Genomic DNA, 17,726 nt, shown 5'->3' on the forward strand with positions numbered 1-17,726 from the left:
TTTGCTAAAGCTTTTCACCAAAGTTGTATCTATTAGATTATTATTCATAGGGGGTTGTTGGCATTATATGAACTCATTATCTAATAAATTCAAATCACCCCTTAATGTGTAATATCAAAATCTTCAGCCCTCTAGCACTTCTGCATCATTGTCTATGGTGCTGGTTGGGCTAGAGAAGAGCCTGACTGGGCTAGGGCTCTGTGGGTTATGAAGCACAAGTAGAACCTGGAGTGGTCAGTGGTAAACAGCCGAGATGGTTGGATCATGGGATGATACTCAGAGAGGTGGCTAGGAAGAGAACATAATTCTGTTTTGTGCTGCCTTTTTAATCAGGAACTGTGCTCACTAGAGTAGGAATACAGTATTAGACATACTTAGAACCTAAAGTGAGGGCAGTAGAAAAAAGAAAGTAAGGCAGCTGGTTAGATTTTAAGCTTTTCAGTACTTCAGTTCCATGTTAAGAGCTTCTAGTGAGGTGGCATCAGATTTCTTAGATTTGGAAGGAAAGAATATTTCATTTGTGTTCAGGACAGTGGGAGGCCATTTTAAGTAATACAGAATTCTAGAACCGTGTGGCTCAATTGAACAAGGATGTGGGTTCAATCCCTTGCCTCACTCCGTGGATTAAGGATCTGGTGTTGCTGCAAGTTATAGCATAGGTCACAGATGCAGCTTGGATCTGGTGTTTCGTGGCTGTGGCATAGGCCTGCAGCTTCAGCTCCAACTCGACCTCTAGCCCGGAAACTTCCATATGCTGCAGATGAGGTCAAAAAAGAGAAAAAAAAATTCTAGAACCAGGGGTGAGGCCCCTTTGTGAGAGAGCACCTCTTGGCCATCAGCATGTGCTTAAGGAGTCCCTTTTTGTATATGTGCTTTTTTTTAGTTTCTTAATTGTTTTATGATTTGAGTCCTTGTAAGTTGTGGAAATTTTTATTTGGGATAGGCACCTTTTTTAACTTAAAAAATTTTCTCTGAGTTCTCATCGTGGTGCAACAGAAATGAATCTGACTAGGAATGGTGAGGTTGCAAGTTCTATCCCTGGCCTCACTCAGTGGGTTGAGGATCTGGCTTTGCCGTGAGCTATGGTGTAGGTTGAAGATGCGGCTCAGATCTGGCGTTGCTGTGGCTGTGGCGTAGGCCCGCAGCTACAGCTCCAGTTGGACCCCGAGCCTGGGAACTTCCATGTGCCAAGGGTGCGACAAAAAAAACCACGCACAAAATTTTTTCTTCTAAAAAAAAAAAATAAATTTTCTTAGGTTGGATCATTACAGGTCATTCATTGTATTCATTTTAATGGTTTTTGTCTTCCTCAAGTTCATGTTCAGTTTCATATATTCCAAGTTTGTGTCCCCATCCAGTCATCCAAGTATTTCCTGTCACAGAGTTCCCTTTGCCATTTTCTTTATATTAGACAAGCTGCTTGGCAAGTCTTAGGCCAGCCTTTCCTCTCCCCACACCTCCTACAATTGTTGTTCTCCTGTATAGCTGTGCAGGTTCTATTTCGGTCTCTGTACCACCACCCCAGTTGTGGCAAGCAGGCAGAGGAGACCCTCCCCTGGACATACTGGGCAACACCCCCCTCCTCCCCTCCCCCCGCTCCCCGCCAGCTATGCCCATCAGCTCTGGGCCAGGCAGGTCCTGGTACCCCTGGAACTCCTTTTCCTCTGTGTGTCTAGTTAAAATGCTTCCCTGAAAGCCCCCTTGCATACTTCTGTCTCTTCTCAAAGCTCCATCTAAGGTCTAGCCCTTGTCCTCTCTCTTTCTGATTTAAATAGTCTTTGGTGTTTATAACCCTAGTTTCGGGTTCACTTATTTTTAGTCACTTTCCTCTACCAGCATTACCTTTTCCCTAAGGCAGTTGTATACCAGGGCAGATCAGGAAGGGTTTGTTTTAAATTTACCTAGAATTTTACCAAAAGTTATGTCCAACCTTGTATTTTTTATCTTTTACATTTTTGGGTGACTTTTTACCACCCAGAGTCACTGAGTCATCCTTTTTACAAATGCTTTTAGGGAAGGGTGTGGCAGATGAGCCCAGGAAGGAGGGAGTCTGGTTCCAGGAGAAGGATCTCAGGGTCCCCACACACATGGAGGTGGACAGAAGAGCTGTCTGGGTCTCACGGCACAGTCCACACGAGCCCAGCGTTCCCAAGGTCAAGGGTATGTGCCAGTGGGCGCTCGGGATGATCTGGGCTCCGAGGTTCTCCTCCCTCTTGGCTTCCCTAAAGAGACTCTGGGTTGCACCTGCTGCCCAGTGTCCAGCCAGCCAGTGATCTTCATGTCTAGTGTGCATGGCCTCTGTCTGGGTTCCACGCTATGGAGCCAGTTTTCCTGAGAGAAGAGCAGCATAATTTGAGGCATTTTGAGGTTTTATGCTGTATTTAACAGATTATGCAACCTTATTAGAGTGAGCTCGGTGATCAGATCCTTTCTGGAATCCTTTTTGAAAGTTGTATAAATTGTACATGAATAGAAACATGGGCTTTATTTATTTTGAGTTCTACCTTTAAAGGTATAGCAAGAGGTGGCTGTTTGGGCACTCTAAAACCTTTCATAGAAGGAATTCCTGCTTGCATGTCAGTGTTAATTGATGTTCCCTCAATATATTGCTTTCTCAGTAAGTCATCCTGTAATTTCATAAGAGCTAAAAAGCACTTCCTAAAATCTAAGGGGCTCTCGAGAAAATAATGTTAGGGGCCTAGAGGGTTGAAAAATTCAGCCATTATGCAGTGTGGAAATGAGAGCTATTTACAGTTCCACTCCTGAAACAGAGCCACGTTTAACATCTTGATATTTGATCCTCCAGAGTTGTTGTAAAATGTGCTTTGTACTAATATTATCATTATTATAATGTCACCATCATCATGCACTCAGTAAGCTGCGCATTTCTGACTATCTATGTGGAACTTCAGTGCCCAGATTCACCATACTGGGCTTGAAGATTTTAGGTCGTGGAAACTTGCTTTTAGTAAGAAGCTTTATTCTTTGCTCATTTGAAATTTATATATGGAATCCTTAAATGGAAAATGTAAGACTGGACTCAAGAGATTTTTGCTTGTTTCTATCTTTCCATCCGAGCTCCCGTCCCTGTTCCCAGTTGGTTTTAAAGTAAAATTGGAAAGCCTGGAGTTCTGAGGAATTTTCTGGAATCATTGGGACTCAAGGAAAGCTTTTCTGTCTTTGTTTTTCAGGTCGTAGGTGGATCCCAGGTCACTTTCCTGGGAAGGAGGACCAGAGTTGTGGGAGGGTTTGTGTTCCCCAGTTGTTATAGGATGGCTTTCAGCTTAGCTCCTGCCTAAGGGACTGGACCTGCCTGCAGGATTCTTCCTGAGTGAGCTGGAATGCATGCCCAGGGCAGAAGGAGGGATTCATAGTCCAAACGCAATCTGAATTTATGAACAATCTGAAGTGTATAGTGCTTGACTTCTGGTGCCTGGGGTGGTGAGTGGTGGGATTGAGGAGACAGAAGGAGCTCTCTAGGGCACTTGTGCTTTCTGTTTCTTCTCATAACTCAGAATCTTCTAGTTTTATGTAAATAAGTAGCATATTCTCAGTTTGAAAAACGTGTGCAGGCAATTTCAAGTGTTTCCTTCCCTTGGGGCTGAAAACCTCAGCGTTGTTCCTAGGTAGGCCTTCCCATCACTCTGATGGGAGGAGATCACTTCCATTGGGAATGTGGCTCTTAGGGCAGCCTCCTGGCCCTGAGTCTTGGATGCACACACACATACGCCCTCGCCTTGCCAGTGTTGTCTGCTCTGAGCACTCCTGGGTGGCTTCAGAGATACTGTTTCTTGAGACCAGTCAAAGCTGGGGGCCAGAAGGACCCCTGGCCCTCGCCCGCAGTTTACTTCCAGAACTGCCATTCTTGTTTAGAACATTTTAAATTTTGTTTAAAATAACAGCTTTATCGAGATATAATCACATATCATAAAGTCTACCCCTTTGAAGTTATACAGGTCAGTGTATACTTAGCTTTTACAGAGTTTGTGCAACCATCATCACTGTCTAATTTTAAAATATTTTCATTACTCGAAAAAGAAAAGAAAAAGAAACCCAGTACCTCAGTTAGCAGTCACTCCCATTTCCACTCCTCCATTCTCTAGAAACCACTAATCTACTTTCTGTCTCTGTGGATTTTCTTCTTCTGGACATTTTACATAAGTGGAATTGCATGACCTCTTGTGTCTACCTTCTTTCAGTAAGTATGTTTTTTTCAAGGTACATCCACATCGTGGCACGTATCAGCACTTCCCCCTTTTTTTTAACCCTCTCTCTCTTTTTATGGCTGCACCTGTGGCATATGGAAGTTCCCAGGCTAGGGGTGGAATTAGAGCTGCAGCTGCCAGCCTACACCACAGCCACAGCAACGTGGTATCTGAGGCACATCTCTGACTATGCCACAGCTTGCAGCAACACTGGATCCTTAACCCACTGAATGAGGGCAGGGATTGAACCTGCACCCTCATAGTTCTTAACCCAGCACCTTTTTAATGGTCAAATAATATTCCACTCTGTGGGTATACCTACCACAGTTAATCCATTCATCAGTCAGTAGACTCTCAGGTTGTTCGACCACATTTTGGCTATTGTAATGCAAATGTGTAATGCACATACAGCCTTTGTGTAGATGTATGTTTCCATTTCTCTTTGGGTGTTTACCTAGGACTGGAATTGCCGGTCATATGGTGATTCTGTGCTTAACTTTCTGAGGAACTTCTCAGACTGTTTTCCACAGCAGCTATACTATTTACACTTCTACCAGCAATGTGTGATAGAACTTTTCCACATCTTCACCAACACTTGTTATTGTCTGTTTTATTTTTAGCTGTCCCAGTGGGTGTGATAGGGTTTTGATTTGCATTTCTCTGATGACTAATGGTGTTGAGCATCTTTTCCTCCACTCCCTGGCTATTTGTATACCTTCTCTGAATAAATGTCTATTCATATCTTTTGTTCACTTTTTTATTATTTATTTATCTGCTTTTTTAGGGCCACACCCAAGGCTTATGAGGTTCCCAGGCTAGGGGTTGAATTGGAGCTGTAGCTGCTGGCCTACGCCACAGCCACAGCAATGCCAGATCCAAGCTGCATCTGCGACCTACACCACAGCTGGCAACATCTTTAACCCACTGATTGAGGCCAGGGTTCGAACCTGGGTCCTCATGGATCCTACTAGTCAGATTCACTTCTGCTGGGCCATGACGGGAACTTCTCTTTTGACAACTTTTAAATTAGGTTGTCTTTTTATTATTGAGATGTAGGCGTGTTTGGTTTGGTTTTTGTTTTGTTTTATGTAACCTGGAAATGAGTCTCTTACCAGATACATCATGTGCAGACATTCTGTGTCTTTCTTTCTCCTGTTGTCTTTTTGCTTTCTTTCTTTTTTTGGCTTTTTAGGGCCGAACCCACAGTATATGGAGGTTCCCAGGCTAGGGGTCGAATCGGAGCTGTAGCCACAGGCCTACGCCACAGCCACAGCAACTCAGGATCCGAGCTGTGTCTGCTACCTACATCACAGCTCATGGCAACGCTGGATCGTTAACCCACTGAGCAAGGCCAGGGATCAAACCTGCAACCTCATGGTTCTTAGTTGTATTCATTAACCACTGAGCCATGATGGGAACTCCAGTCTTTTTACTTTCTTGATGGTATCCTTTGATAACTCTTTTGAGGCTCAGTCTCTCTAAAGGTACCACCTTTCACTGCTCCTAGTCACTCCACTTAGTCACCTTTTTGTTACTTATTAAAGCCTTGAGGATTTCCTAAGTCTTTCCTACATTTCAGAATCCTCAGCAAGGTCAGTGTGCTGGAGATTGCCCACAGGCAACTTGGCTGCTCGTCTTTGTCTTCAGTAATGTAGTATCTACTGTACCTTCTAGGCCCAGAGTCATATTCTGGGTCTCCTCCCAGAAGAGATCCCTGTCATTTCTTACACATTAATAGCCCCTTCTCCACATTGTCTCTACTGCTTCTGCCTTTAGTCTTCTCAGAAGCTGACACTTTTCTCTTTCACCCTCCCTGGGGCCCTCTGCACATGTACCTCACTGGCCTGGACCTCTTGGTGGGTCATTTTGAACTGGTTGGACCAGCAATCACCAGCCTCTTGCTTCTTCTTCTACCTCACCTGCTCAGCAGACCTCCTCCACTCTCTATAGGTAGTGTCTAGAGAAGAGCTTAAGAACCACACAACTGATGGATGCCATGGCAAATTGGTGGTCCAAGTTAAAGATCTAAATGAATGGAGAGATGTATGGTTTATGGCTCAAGACACTGCTGTATAGATTTCCTACATCCCAATCAAAATCTGAGCAAGCTTTTTGTTAAGTAGAAATTGAAAAATGATTTTAAAATTCATGTAGAACTGCAAAAGCAACAAATATATTGATAGAATAGCAACAAAAATATTGTAAAGGAAGAAGTTGGAAGACTCAGTATTACCTAATTTCAAGAATCGCTTTAAAGCTGTAATAATCAGGAGTTTCTGTAGTGGCTCAGTGGTTAATGAGTCCAGCTAGGAACTATGAGGTTGCAGGTTGGATCCCTGGCCTTGCTCAGTGGGTTAAGGATCTGGCGTTGCCGTGAGCTGTGGTGTAAGTTGAAGACATGGCTCGGATCCCACATTGCTGTGGCTCAGGCATAGGCCGGTAGCCACAGCTCCAATTAGACCCCTAGGCTGGGAACCTCCATATGCCATAGGTGCGGCCGTGGAAAAAGGCAAAAAGACAGACAAACAAAAAAATAAAGCTGTAATAATCAACTCACTGTGGTACTGACACAAGGGTAATTGTATAGATCAGTGGAACAGAGCCCAGAAATAGACCTATACCTACATGGTTAGTTATTTTCACCAGAAGTCCCTAAGTAACTAAGTGGAGAAGGATTAGTTTTTATAATAACCGGAGATTCACATGCAGACATACAAAGAATATAAAAATTATTCTAGAGGAAAATATGAGAAATTTATGACCTTGAGTTAGGCAAAGATTTGTTAAGAGAATAAAAAGCAAGCAAGAGTGAAAGGAGCTATTTGCAGAATATATCTCTGGTGAAGGACTTGTATCCAGAATATATAAAGAACAGCACACTAAGGTACACAAGCCAGTAAAAAAAGATGGGATGGCTTTTTTTCCCTCCTTTCTAGGGCTGCACCTGCAGCACCGGGAGGTTCCCAGGCTAGGGATATAATCGGAGCTGTAGCTGCTGGCCTATACCACAGCCCACAGCAATGCCAGATTCTTAACCCACTGAGTGAGGCAAGGGATCCAACCTGTGTCCTCATGGATGCTGGTCAGATTCGTTAACTGCTGAGCCATGATGGGAACTCCCTATGGGACTATGTTTTGAGCAGATATTTTACAGAATGATCAGTCAGTACATGAAGAGATGCTCCACCCCACCGGGGAGTGCAAATTAAACCACCAGAGCTGGGAGTTCCTGTTGTGGCTCAGTGGGTTAAGGACCTGACAGTGTCTCTCTAAGGATGCAGGTTTGACCCCTAGCCCAGGTGTGCTTGTGCTGTGGGTATGGCCATAAACAAGCGAACAAAAACCACCATGAGTTGCACTGCTGACCACTAGAATGAGCCAAATGAAGGAGATTGAGGATGCCCTCATGCCCGTCCCAAGCAAGAGTTTGGGTTTTATAAATCTGTTGGGGAGGAGAAAAACGTTGGGAGGGCTACTGTTGTGTTGCCAACTTTTAATTGTTCTAAATAGGAATGTTTGAAAAAAAAAAGGAACTCACCATCTATGATCATCATTTCATAGAAAAGGACATTTTAATGCTAAAAGAGGAATAACTTAGAAGACAGGAATACCAGAGTGTGGTGGCCAAGTGTGCAGCCTATGGGCTCAGAGGGCAGCCTAGCCCCCCCACCTGGCCCTGTGGGTGCCTTCATGAACTCCTCTGTCACATGGGGAGCACGTTTAAGAGTGCACCCCACAGCACTGTTTCATAGGCTAGAGGCACTTGGCCACGGGATGCTGTGGCCCCAGCTGGATACAGACATTCCTGCAGGAGGGAGCCCGGCCCACCTGCCTTCTTCATCAGAGCCTGCTAGTGACCCTTGCTCAGAAAGTGTGATGAGAAGTTTCCTTTGCTTATGTTTAATATTTTAAATTTAGAGTCATTAGATTTAGTATAGCTGTGTAACAGTTTCTAGCTGCAGAGCTCACATTTGGCATTATTTGAGATTAATTGCCTTTTAGCGGCCTTTTCATAGTTTTATTTGGGCAAGTGTACCAAAGATGTTGATACATGTCCTAACTTTTCAAGAATCTGAAGTCATAGCCATTGGTGGTTACCTAATAGTTATGTTTATTTTACTTTTTTTAGATTTTTAATTTTTTTTTTTTTTTTTAGGGCCATACCTGTGACATAATGAAGGTTCCCAGGCTAGGGGTCTAATCAGGAGTACAGCTGCTGGCCTATGTCACAGCCACAGCCACACCAGATCTGAGCTCACAGATCAGCCCACAGGTGTAGGTGTGAGCTACGTATACCACAGCTCACAGCAACTTGGGATCCTTAACCCACTGAGCGAGGCCAGGGATCCAACCCGCAACGTCATGCTTCCTAGTCGGGTTTGTTTCTGCTGCACCATGACAGGAACTCCTTTTTTTTTTTTTTTTTTTAAATAGTTGTGTTTAAATGTTTTTCTTACTCTTGACTCTTAGAAAATACCAGGTCTCAGGGTAGGTTCAGTGATTCAGTGGTTGAGGGGCTTGTTACAACAAACTGCCAGAGCCCCTTGCACAGCTCGTTTTTGGGGCTGCCAGGACTGCCCTGGGCTGGATCTCAGGACTGCCCTGGGCTGGATCTCAGGACTGCACTTTGAGAACCACGTGGGAGACAGAAACCTTTCTCCCTCCTCCGCTGGGCCATGTTTTCCTCTGGGGTGTCCTCTGAGGGCCCTGTTGGAGTTTGGTCAGCATTTTTCTCCAATACGAATGTGAGCCTCTTGAAGTTTGGATGCTGGGCGGCAGCTCCACATTCTTGTTTTTCAGAAGAAGCGCCTTACCCACATGTGAGCGTTGATCATATCGGGTATCACCTTCTTCCTGGAAATTACCAAGAGTGTTTGTGAGTTTGCTGTTTTCCAAATGGCAGTGAGGTAGATCAAGTTCCTTTGCTTCATCAGTGATATTATTTGAAACTTGTGTTTGTATTCACCTGAGTTTAAAGAGTGGCCAAGAGATAATTTGGGAGCAGTAGCAGCAACAGCCTCGGGAAGACATGGGTGCTCACCCTGATCTGGATTTCGAAGACTGGCTTAGGAGTGAGGCGGGGAGAACCGAGTGGTGGGTTGTGAGGGAGGAAGCTAGCCATGGGAAATGATAAAGGATGCAGTTTACCGTTGGAGTTAATTAGCCATTCAGAAGGATTTAGGGGCCCTCTCATTATAGGATCTGTTTACTGCAAGGATCTTTCCGCCTTCGTGTTGGTGGGAGGCGGGGGTCATGAAGACAAGGCTCTCCACAGGAACAGAAGTGACAAACTGTCCTTTTCACCCGAGGTGAGATGGGACAGTGTGCGGCTGCCCAGTTGTCTGGGGTGTTCCGGTGTCAGGGTGCACACTCCTGGAAAAGGCGACCTGTACCACCCCGTTGGTGCCCAACTCCTGGGGGAAAGCCCTTTTCCTATTTTGGACAAACAGTAAATTCTGTTCTCACCGTGATAATTGTTGTTGCTTCTATATATAAGATCCTTCTGCAGTGGTGGGCCTTTTCACAACTGTATGCAACAGAATGAGGTAACCCTAGGCTTTTAGAGTGCCAAGTGGTGCTGTGTGGCCGACCAGCCCCAAGCTGTAGTTAGAGACAGAAATTTGAGGTCAGGAGGGGCCTGTAACCAAGGGGCTGGGGCCCACTGGCCAGTGCAGACCCTCCTTCGGGCAAGGCTGTCCCCTTCCCTGTGGTGGATGCTCACTAAGCAGGAAACATCCACTTTAGGACAGCTCAGTTTTTCCGTCCTGACTGCTGGGTCTGCCACCAGCTGGCCTGCCTACCTGTGCTGGCTATGGGATTATTAAACACCCCAAATAGCAGGAAATGAACAGAACTTCCATTTCTCCCAGACATGCTGGAACGTGCTGTTCCAGGGACCTCCTCACCATGGAGCATGTGCATCAGTGGTTTTTCATTCTCCAGAAAGGTGAATTGGGATTCTAGGAATGTGCTTGTGGTCCGTGGCCACAGGCATTTTACTAGTCCCTGGAGTGCACCATGATGGGATTTTCCTTCATCAAACACCGACCAGAACAAGGAGACAAATACTTCCCTAGGAGACAGAGCAACTAACATTTTCAAACATGGAAACATTATTTCGGGGGAAAAAAACCACAAAAAAAAACTATTGCTTTTCTAAAAAGAAGTTGAATATACTCTTGTGCATCTGAAAATATGTGATGGTACCTTAAGAATGTAAATACCTGTTTTTCTAGAGGTCCTTCCATTCAGTTTGCTTATGCTCAGTTTCTCTAATTTTCTTCTTTTGTTTCTTTCTCTTTTTTCCCTTTATTTTATTTATTTGGGTTTGGTGTCTTAAAAACAGTACCCATTTAGTATCTTATAATTTGAGAGGTCACAAGCAAAGTGGGTCTCACCGGGCTGAAATCAAGGTCTCCACAGAGTCCCACTCCTTCTGGAGCTCCAGGGAGAGTGTTTCCTGCCTTTCCCAGCTTCTATAGATGCTGCATGCCATGGCCCATGGCCCTTCCTCCATTATCAAAGCCAGCAATGGCCAGAGGAGTACTGCTCTACCTCATGTATGAAACCAGCTCCTCTGCCTCCCTTTCCACAATAGAGGATGCTGTGATAACATTGGGCCCATCCAAATAATCCAGGGTAGCAGCCTTGGCCTGACACTGCCGGCCTACTGTCCCCTGGCACGTAACGTTCCACATTCATAGATGTGGTGGGCAGGAGTGCACAGCTCTAGAAACACAAAACCTTTAAATGTTTTTGCCATCTCTCTTATCTTTATGATCTTCGAAACTAAATAGGAAAGAAGGTGTCATTTCATTCTGTTGTTCAACTTAAAAAAATTTTTTATAAACAAAGTTAGTACCTGATTCATCTTTGTTTCTAAAAACATGGGCAGAACTATGTAATATAATTTTGTGAAATTAAGGTAAATTTTTTCATGTATTTCTTAGTTTTCATGAAAAAGGCCAAAACAACCGTTTATTTTATTTTATTTTTTAAAAATCTGCTTCTTACCTTTTCCTGGTACCAGCTATTCTTGGGTAGTGAAAGATCCCTACGCTTTATTCCATGTGCCTTTCAGCAGACATGACCCTCAGCTTCCCTCCCACTCATAGCTGACCTTGGCTTTCTGTGGTGGACTTTGGTGCTTGTGACTGCACTCATCCAGCACAGCCTCCTTGTGGCTGGTGTTGAAAAAAAGGAAGCTTCCGTGGCTTGGGCCTTCTCCGGGCTGTGCTCGCATGAGCAGATTGCAGATACCTCAGAAGGAAGCGGCTATGTTGTTTTTGAACAACTGGGAGAGTGTTCCAGGGCTGGACCCTCATCAGACCACCAAAGCCTCCAGTCCACGGCTCACAAATGGATAATAACTAGGCTCTTAGAAGGAGACATCGCCTGGAATTTCTGGGCCCTGTGTCTGGAATTAGAGTATTGACCTGTGTGCTTACTTTCTTAGGTCCGGGCCCACCAGCTGGTCTTGCCACCGTGTGATGTGGTGATCAAGGCTGTGGCTGACTACGTCCGCAATATCCAGGATACCTCGGACTTGGATGCCATAGCTAAAGATGTTTTCCAGCATTCTCAGGTAGAAATGCAAGCGCCTGGGCAGCACTGTGTGCTGTGGTGTATGCTGGGTTTGGTAAGGACTTGAGAGGCATACGCCTGTCATGTCCAGTAGCACTAGCCCAGCTGTCAGGCCTCACCCAGCTCCTCCAGCCTCCGCAGAGGAGTGGTTGAGGTGGACAAATGGTAGCGTCTCTACTGCTCCATCATAATTTAATGGGATTTCTACTGAGAAGACAGATGTATCAAATGGGTCAAATGGAATTGACCAAGTGGGTCTCTGATTTCTCCATACCTTAACATGATGGTCAGGGATTTCTTCTTCCTTTTTTGGAAAGTCGGGAATGCGAGGTTGGGGGCGTCAGGGTTGTTAGAAGAGGTGGAATTTGCGTGACTTCTTATTTGCTCTCTGAAGAGCTAAAATTGCTGCCCTACTTGCCAGAGATGGAAAGTAAAACTTTCCCAGGTAGCACCAGAGTCCTGGCAGAAGGGAGGCTGGAGGGCTGCATTCCAGAACTCAGGTCTCCTGCCTGCCATGCCAGACTTCGTGATAAGCATGTTGCTTTAAGAGAATCCGCGTTCACTTTATTTCTTTAATAATAATTTATTTGAGTTCCCGCTGTGGTGCAGTGGGTTAAGAATCCCACTGCAGTGGGTCAGGCTCCGTCTTTGGCCTGGTGCAGTGGGTTAAAGGATCCAGCATTGCTGCAGCTGCAGTATAGGTCACAGCTGTGGCTCAGATTCAGTCCCTGGCACAGGAATGTCCATACGCCATGGTATTGATTTAAAGAAAAATAATAATCTGTTGATTTTCCTTGAAAATTTTAATGTTATTCTGAACTTTCATCTGGTAGTTCCACTCTGGCTCAGTGGGTTAAGAACCCAAAATAGCGTCCATGAGGATGCAGGTTCGATCCCCGGCCCCCCTCAGTGGGCTAAGGGTCCCGTGTTGGTGCAAGCTGTGGTGTAGGTTGCAGATACAGCTTAGATCTGGCATTGCTGTGGCTGTGGTGTAGGCCAGCAGTTGCAGCTCTGGATTGACCTTTAGCTTGGGAACCTCCAATATGCTGTAGGGATGGCAGTAAAAAGAAAGAAAAAAAAAACCCTCTCATCTAGCTTGAAAGACTAAGGTTTATTATACATGTGCTGAATTACAGAAATTTGTTAATACATGTGATCAATGGCGTATTAATTTACAAAGCTTTTCCTATGTTTATTTCAGTCTAGAACAGATGACAAAGTTATTCGATTTAAGAGAGCAATTGGATATTATTCAGCGACTAGTAAGCCTATGGCATTTCACCCACCACATTACTTAGGTAAGTAATCCAAGGCCCCTGTGATGGATGCTGACCGTACAATAACCAAAGAGATTTAAATATTTACCTGATAATTTTGTAGCTTTATTCTTTTGAAGTAAGATTTCTGGAGTTGCCGTCATGGTGCAGCTGAAACGAACCTGAGTAGGAACCATGAGGTTGCGGGTTCAATCCCTGGCCTCTCTCAGTGGGTTAAGGATCTGGCGTTGCTGTGAGCTGTGATGTAGGTTGAAGACGTGGCTCAGATCTGACATTGCTATGGCTCTGGCGTAGGCTGGTGGCTACAGCTCCGATTAGACCCCTAGCCTGGGAACCTCCATATGCCGTGGGTGCAACCCTAAAAAGACAAAAGACAAAAAAAAAAGGAAGAAAAAGAAATTCTGCACTATATAAATAAGTGCAGCAGAACTTCCTAGGCAGATTCAGTAGTAGTGCCTGAAAGTGTTGAGGAGTAAGAGAAAACTTAGAGACTGAGGAGAGTGGAGGAGAAAAGCAGGCAGCCCTGAGGACCAAGGCCATAGGTGACGATGATGCTGAAATCTCTGTCTTCGAGGTGCCTCCTGCAGGGTGCACTGAGGACGTCGAAGGCCCTCTGGGTCCAAGAGTACCTTCATAAGTGCAGTGGATTTGTATCCCCTCTTCTTTTGCCTTTTTTGGCAGAAAAATCATATGTAATTCAGAGATTTGAAGTTGAGGAATTTAAAAATAATTATAAACTGTTTGCCTGAAGGCTGCTGATAGGAGGTTTTAAAGCACCAACCCTAAGAACCAGCCTCCTTCCTGAGTCCGATCACCTTTCTTAGGGTCTAGAGCAGTAAGCCTTGAGAGATCATACTTCCACCTGTTGTTTCAGTTGTGTTTATTTCATATAAGAAGGAAGGCATGTTTCTGAGAGTGTCATAGGAATTAGACTTTTAACTGGTTTCAGATTAATCATGTAGTTGAACATGTCCCTAGTTGTTGTCCCTTATTTGGTAGTATTCATTTACTTATTTAAGCATAGTGCCACTGTGCTGTATACGTGGGGGGCACAGCCATAAAAGGTAAGTACTGGCTTTTGATAACTATCTCTGTGGGTGGGTGTCATGGACGGTGCTGATACTGTGTGCCCAAGGAGGGTATAGGCCATTTTCTGAGCTGGCCCAGCCCCCTCTTGTGACTAGAGTAGTCTTAGTGGAGAGGAAGCAGGTACACAGCTAGGGGTTTGTTCCAGGTGAGATAGGAGTGGAATGGGCCAATTGACACCTTTATTTATTATTTATTTTTTTACTTTTTATTTTACCCCAGTGTGTGTGTTTGTGTGTGTGGGGGGGTACTTGCTCTCCTGCTTCACTCGGTGCCCAGCCCCGATTCCCCAGTCCCCATGCCATTCATTTCCTTCCCGTCAGCGAGAATAGTGTTTAGAAGTGTCATCTGGCGAGTTCCCTGTTGCAGTCCAGTGGGTCAAGGACCTGACACTGTCTCTCTGAGGATGCGAGTTTGATTCCTGGCTTTCCTCAGTGGGTTAAGGATCCGGTATTTCTGCAAGCTCTGGCGTAGGTCGCAGATGTGACTTGGATCCTGTGTCACCATGGGTGTGGCGTAGCCTGACTGCAGCTCTGATTCAGCCCCTAGCCCAGGAACTACCATGTACTGCAGGTGCAGCCGTAAAAATAAACAATAAAAAAATGAAGGTGCCAGTTGGCCCCTTCCACTTCTGTCATGCCCGGAACAAAATCCCAGCTGCATACCTGCTTCCCCACCATGGTCTAGCTCTTGCTCTTGCTGGCCTCTGCCCCTCACTCTCCAGGCCCTGCCTTCTTTCCTGAAATGTGCTGTACGAGCTCTGCTGCGGGGGCTGGGCACTGGCTCTGCGCCGGCCCTCTCTCCTTGACTTCCTGGGCCTGGGCTGTTTCCATTTCTGAGATCCAGGCTTCACTGTCACTTCTCTGTCCCGTCACCTCAATTTAATTCTCTACACGTCTCGCATCCCCCTCCTCCTCCCAGGAATGTCAGGGTTGAACATTGAGGGGTCCAGGGGTTGACAACCCCAGGATCTTATCTGCCCCCTTCACTCACAAACCATGGCGGGTTAGGGTTAGTGTTGGCCATAGTGGGTAAATATTTGCTTGAATGACTTAACCCACAAAGGGTTGAATTAGGAAAGTGAAACGACTAGGTGTAATTTAAGGTTACTCTTGGAAAGGGGGACAGGGAGTGTTGCAAGGAGAGAGACTCACTACCGTGATTACTTTAGGGGAAGATGAGATGTATTGGGGTCAGGTCATGGCATCTGGATTTTATTTCTGGCACAGAGGGTGTTAGTGGATGTTACTGAGACAGGTGAGAGGCAGAGTTGTGGACATCCCCATACCACTGTCCCCAGCCTTGTGTTTCCTATTTTATTAAAATAAGATATTTATATGAATATTAAAAGAGAAAATAGCAGTTTCCCTAGTGACTCAGCGGAAATGAATCTAACTAGCATCCATGAGCACACAGGTTCGATCCCTGGTCTCAGTCAGTGGGTTAAGGGTCTGGCGTTGCTGTGGCTGTGGTGTAGGACAGTGGCTACAGCTCTGATTAGACCCCTAGCCTGGGAGCCTCCATAGGCTGCGGGTGTGGCCCTAAAATAAGACAGAAATACGTGTAAAGTGCTTTAATAAATGCTTGTTCCTTGGCAGATATTCTCATTGTTGTTCATGTAGGAAGGCTGTCTAGAAAAAGCAGTGAATATTGAAATGAGTGGTCAGAAAGCTTGGAAGGAGTTCGCATAAGGATGTACTTGGTTCCATGTGTATCTGTAGTGATGTTTTCATCCTCATATGACCGTTATAATTTAAATATTCATTCTAGCATACTTGACTAGAACATTTATTAAAGAGAAGGAAAATAGGGGTAAAAGTGATAAAGACACATGAGTTAACATTTGGCAGTAATCTGAATGGCAGCAGTTTTGAAGATATTCTGAAAAGGCAAGAACTACCTTAAATTAGATTAAGTTTGAGCTTCTTAAAAGTATTTATTGTTCTATAACGTGCTTTCATGTACTTATTAAATCATCAAAGGACATAATGAGGTAAGTGTCTTAGAAATGAAGCTTTCTTCATTTCTAAGGTGAAGAATTCTCTTTCACCTTCCCTCAGTGGTTTATGGATATAACTGGTAATGAATTTGGAGTATTTAGAGTAATATTTTCAAGCAGGTTAATGTAGGTGATACCTGGCTATAAATCCTGTTATAAAGCATTTCCTGTTGCTTCTGACTATTACAGAAATCTGAATTGTACAGCAAGAGACTTAACAAAGCACAAGTACAGAATCACAACAGGGCAGAAAGTTTAGGACAGTATATGGTTTGGAATGTTGGGATGACATTGAGAGAGCTTGGGGCAAGGTTGAGAAGGAAGGTTTATTCCAAGTTAATGTGCATGTAATTTGGAGCCAGCAGAAAGATTCATGTAAAAATCATTTACTTTTTCTGATAAGTGTAGAGAAACTAAAGTAATCTGCAGATAGTGGTGATTTTGCCTAGATGTGCGTTAGTCCCACCGTGGAACTAAGTGGAGGGTGATGAGTGAAATGTAAATCAAGAGCCTACAAGAAGGTATGGAAATACTTTCTTGGCATCCTAAGTTAGAATCTAAGACATATTTTCCATACAAATATTCTTCTAAGTGGAGCTAGGACATAAGTGGTCTCTTCCAACCATAGCTCAATATATTATTCTACAGGAAAACACATTCAGAATTTTGAACAACCAATATGGAAACATAAGTTTCTTGTTCATTAGAACCTGTCTGTGTTAATCATTTTAGAAATTAGAATATGTGTAGGATTCTGAAGAGATCTTCCAGACTCATACTTAGAGTGTAGCTATTGAGAATAAAAATGGAGAGAGTTGACTCTAACCAGAGGTTTCTAAACTCGGTTGGAATTTTATTTTTTTAGCTCATTTTATTTTATTTTTGGTCTCTCCCTCGTCATACGGAAGTTCCGGGCCAGAGATTGAACCTGAGCCACAGCAGTGACAATACCAAGTCTGACTCCCTGGCTGGAATTTTAGGTTCTACCACAGAACTGTTACCAGATCCTAATTGGCCTCAGGATTCTAGATTTTCAAAAGAAAACCCTTGCTGGGTGGGCCCACGTGGGAGTGACCGCGGTGTTTTCTGTTTTTCCTCCTGAGTCTGTGGTTCTCTCCTCAGACCTCCTCACCATTTTGGGGTGCTGTGGAATGTGCAGGAAATGCACATGTTCCACGTCCCATTGCTGGGAGGCCTGGTCTGCATAATGTGTGGTCTTTTTCAGGGCGGAAAAATGTTTTCCAGTCCATTCTATTTTTGTACCATGGGCTCCCAGAAATTACCTATATTGTATAACATAGATCATGGATGTATATAATACCTATGCTTTATGTATATTTTTATCTACTGGGTAGATTTTTAAAATGAGTTACAGGTGAGATTAGTATTATTTTTTAAGCATTTACTATATCAGAAACACTGTGGGAACTGTGTGTCTAGAGATGATTATAATTTTGTCTTTTCTATCTTCGCCCTTGTTGTCTACTGTCTCTCCAGAGAATCCAAAATCTAAATGTAAGCACAAGTAAGATTTGAAAGAATTGCGTTGTCAGCAGTATTTGGCTCTCTTGTTGA

At 44.3% G+C, this 17,726-nt stretch overlaps 1 protein-coding gene across 2 annotated transcripts in view; it reads left to right on the top strand.

Annotated features, from left to right (window-relative positions):
- The window catches only part of FAM120A (family with sequence similarity 120A), a 113,150-nt gene that overhangs the window by 27,890 nt on the left and 67,534 nt on the right, over window positions 1-17,726 (top strand). The window contains exons 4-6 of one of the 2 annotated variants that reach the window (XM_047779330.1): window positions 2,014-2,160; window positions 11,662-11,790; window positions 12,991-13,087. In XM_047779330.1, coding sequence (XP_047635286.1) covers window positions 2,014-2,160; window positions 11,662-11,790; window positions 12,991-13,087 — 373 coding nt within the window. The remainder of the gene's footprint in view (window positions 1-2,013; window positions 2,161-11,661; window positions 11,791-12,990; window positions 13,088-17,726) is intronic. The other variant, XM_047779331.1, reaches the window with a different exon arrangement.

The sequence above is a fragment of the Phacochoerus africanus genome, chromosome 5 (genome assembly GCF_016906955.1).
Source record: "Phacochoerus africanus isolate WHEZ1 chromosome 5, ROS_Pafr_v1, whole genome shotgun sequence".
Taxonomy (NCBI): domain Eukaryota; kingdom Metazoa; phylum Chordata; class Mammalia; order Artiodactyla; family Suidae; genus Phacochoerus; species Phacochoerus africanus.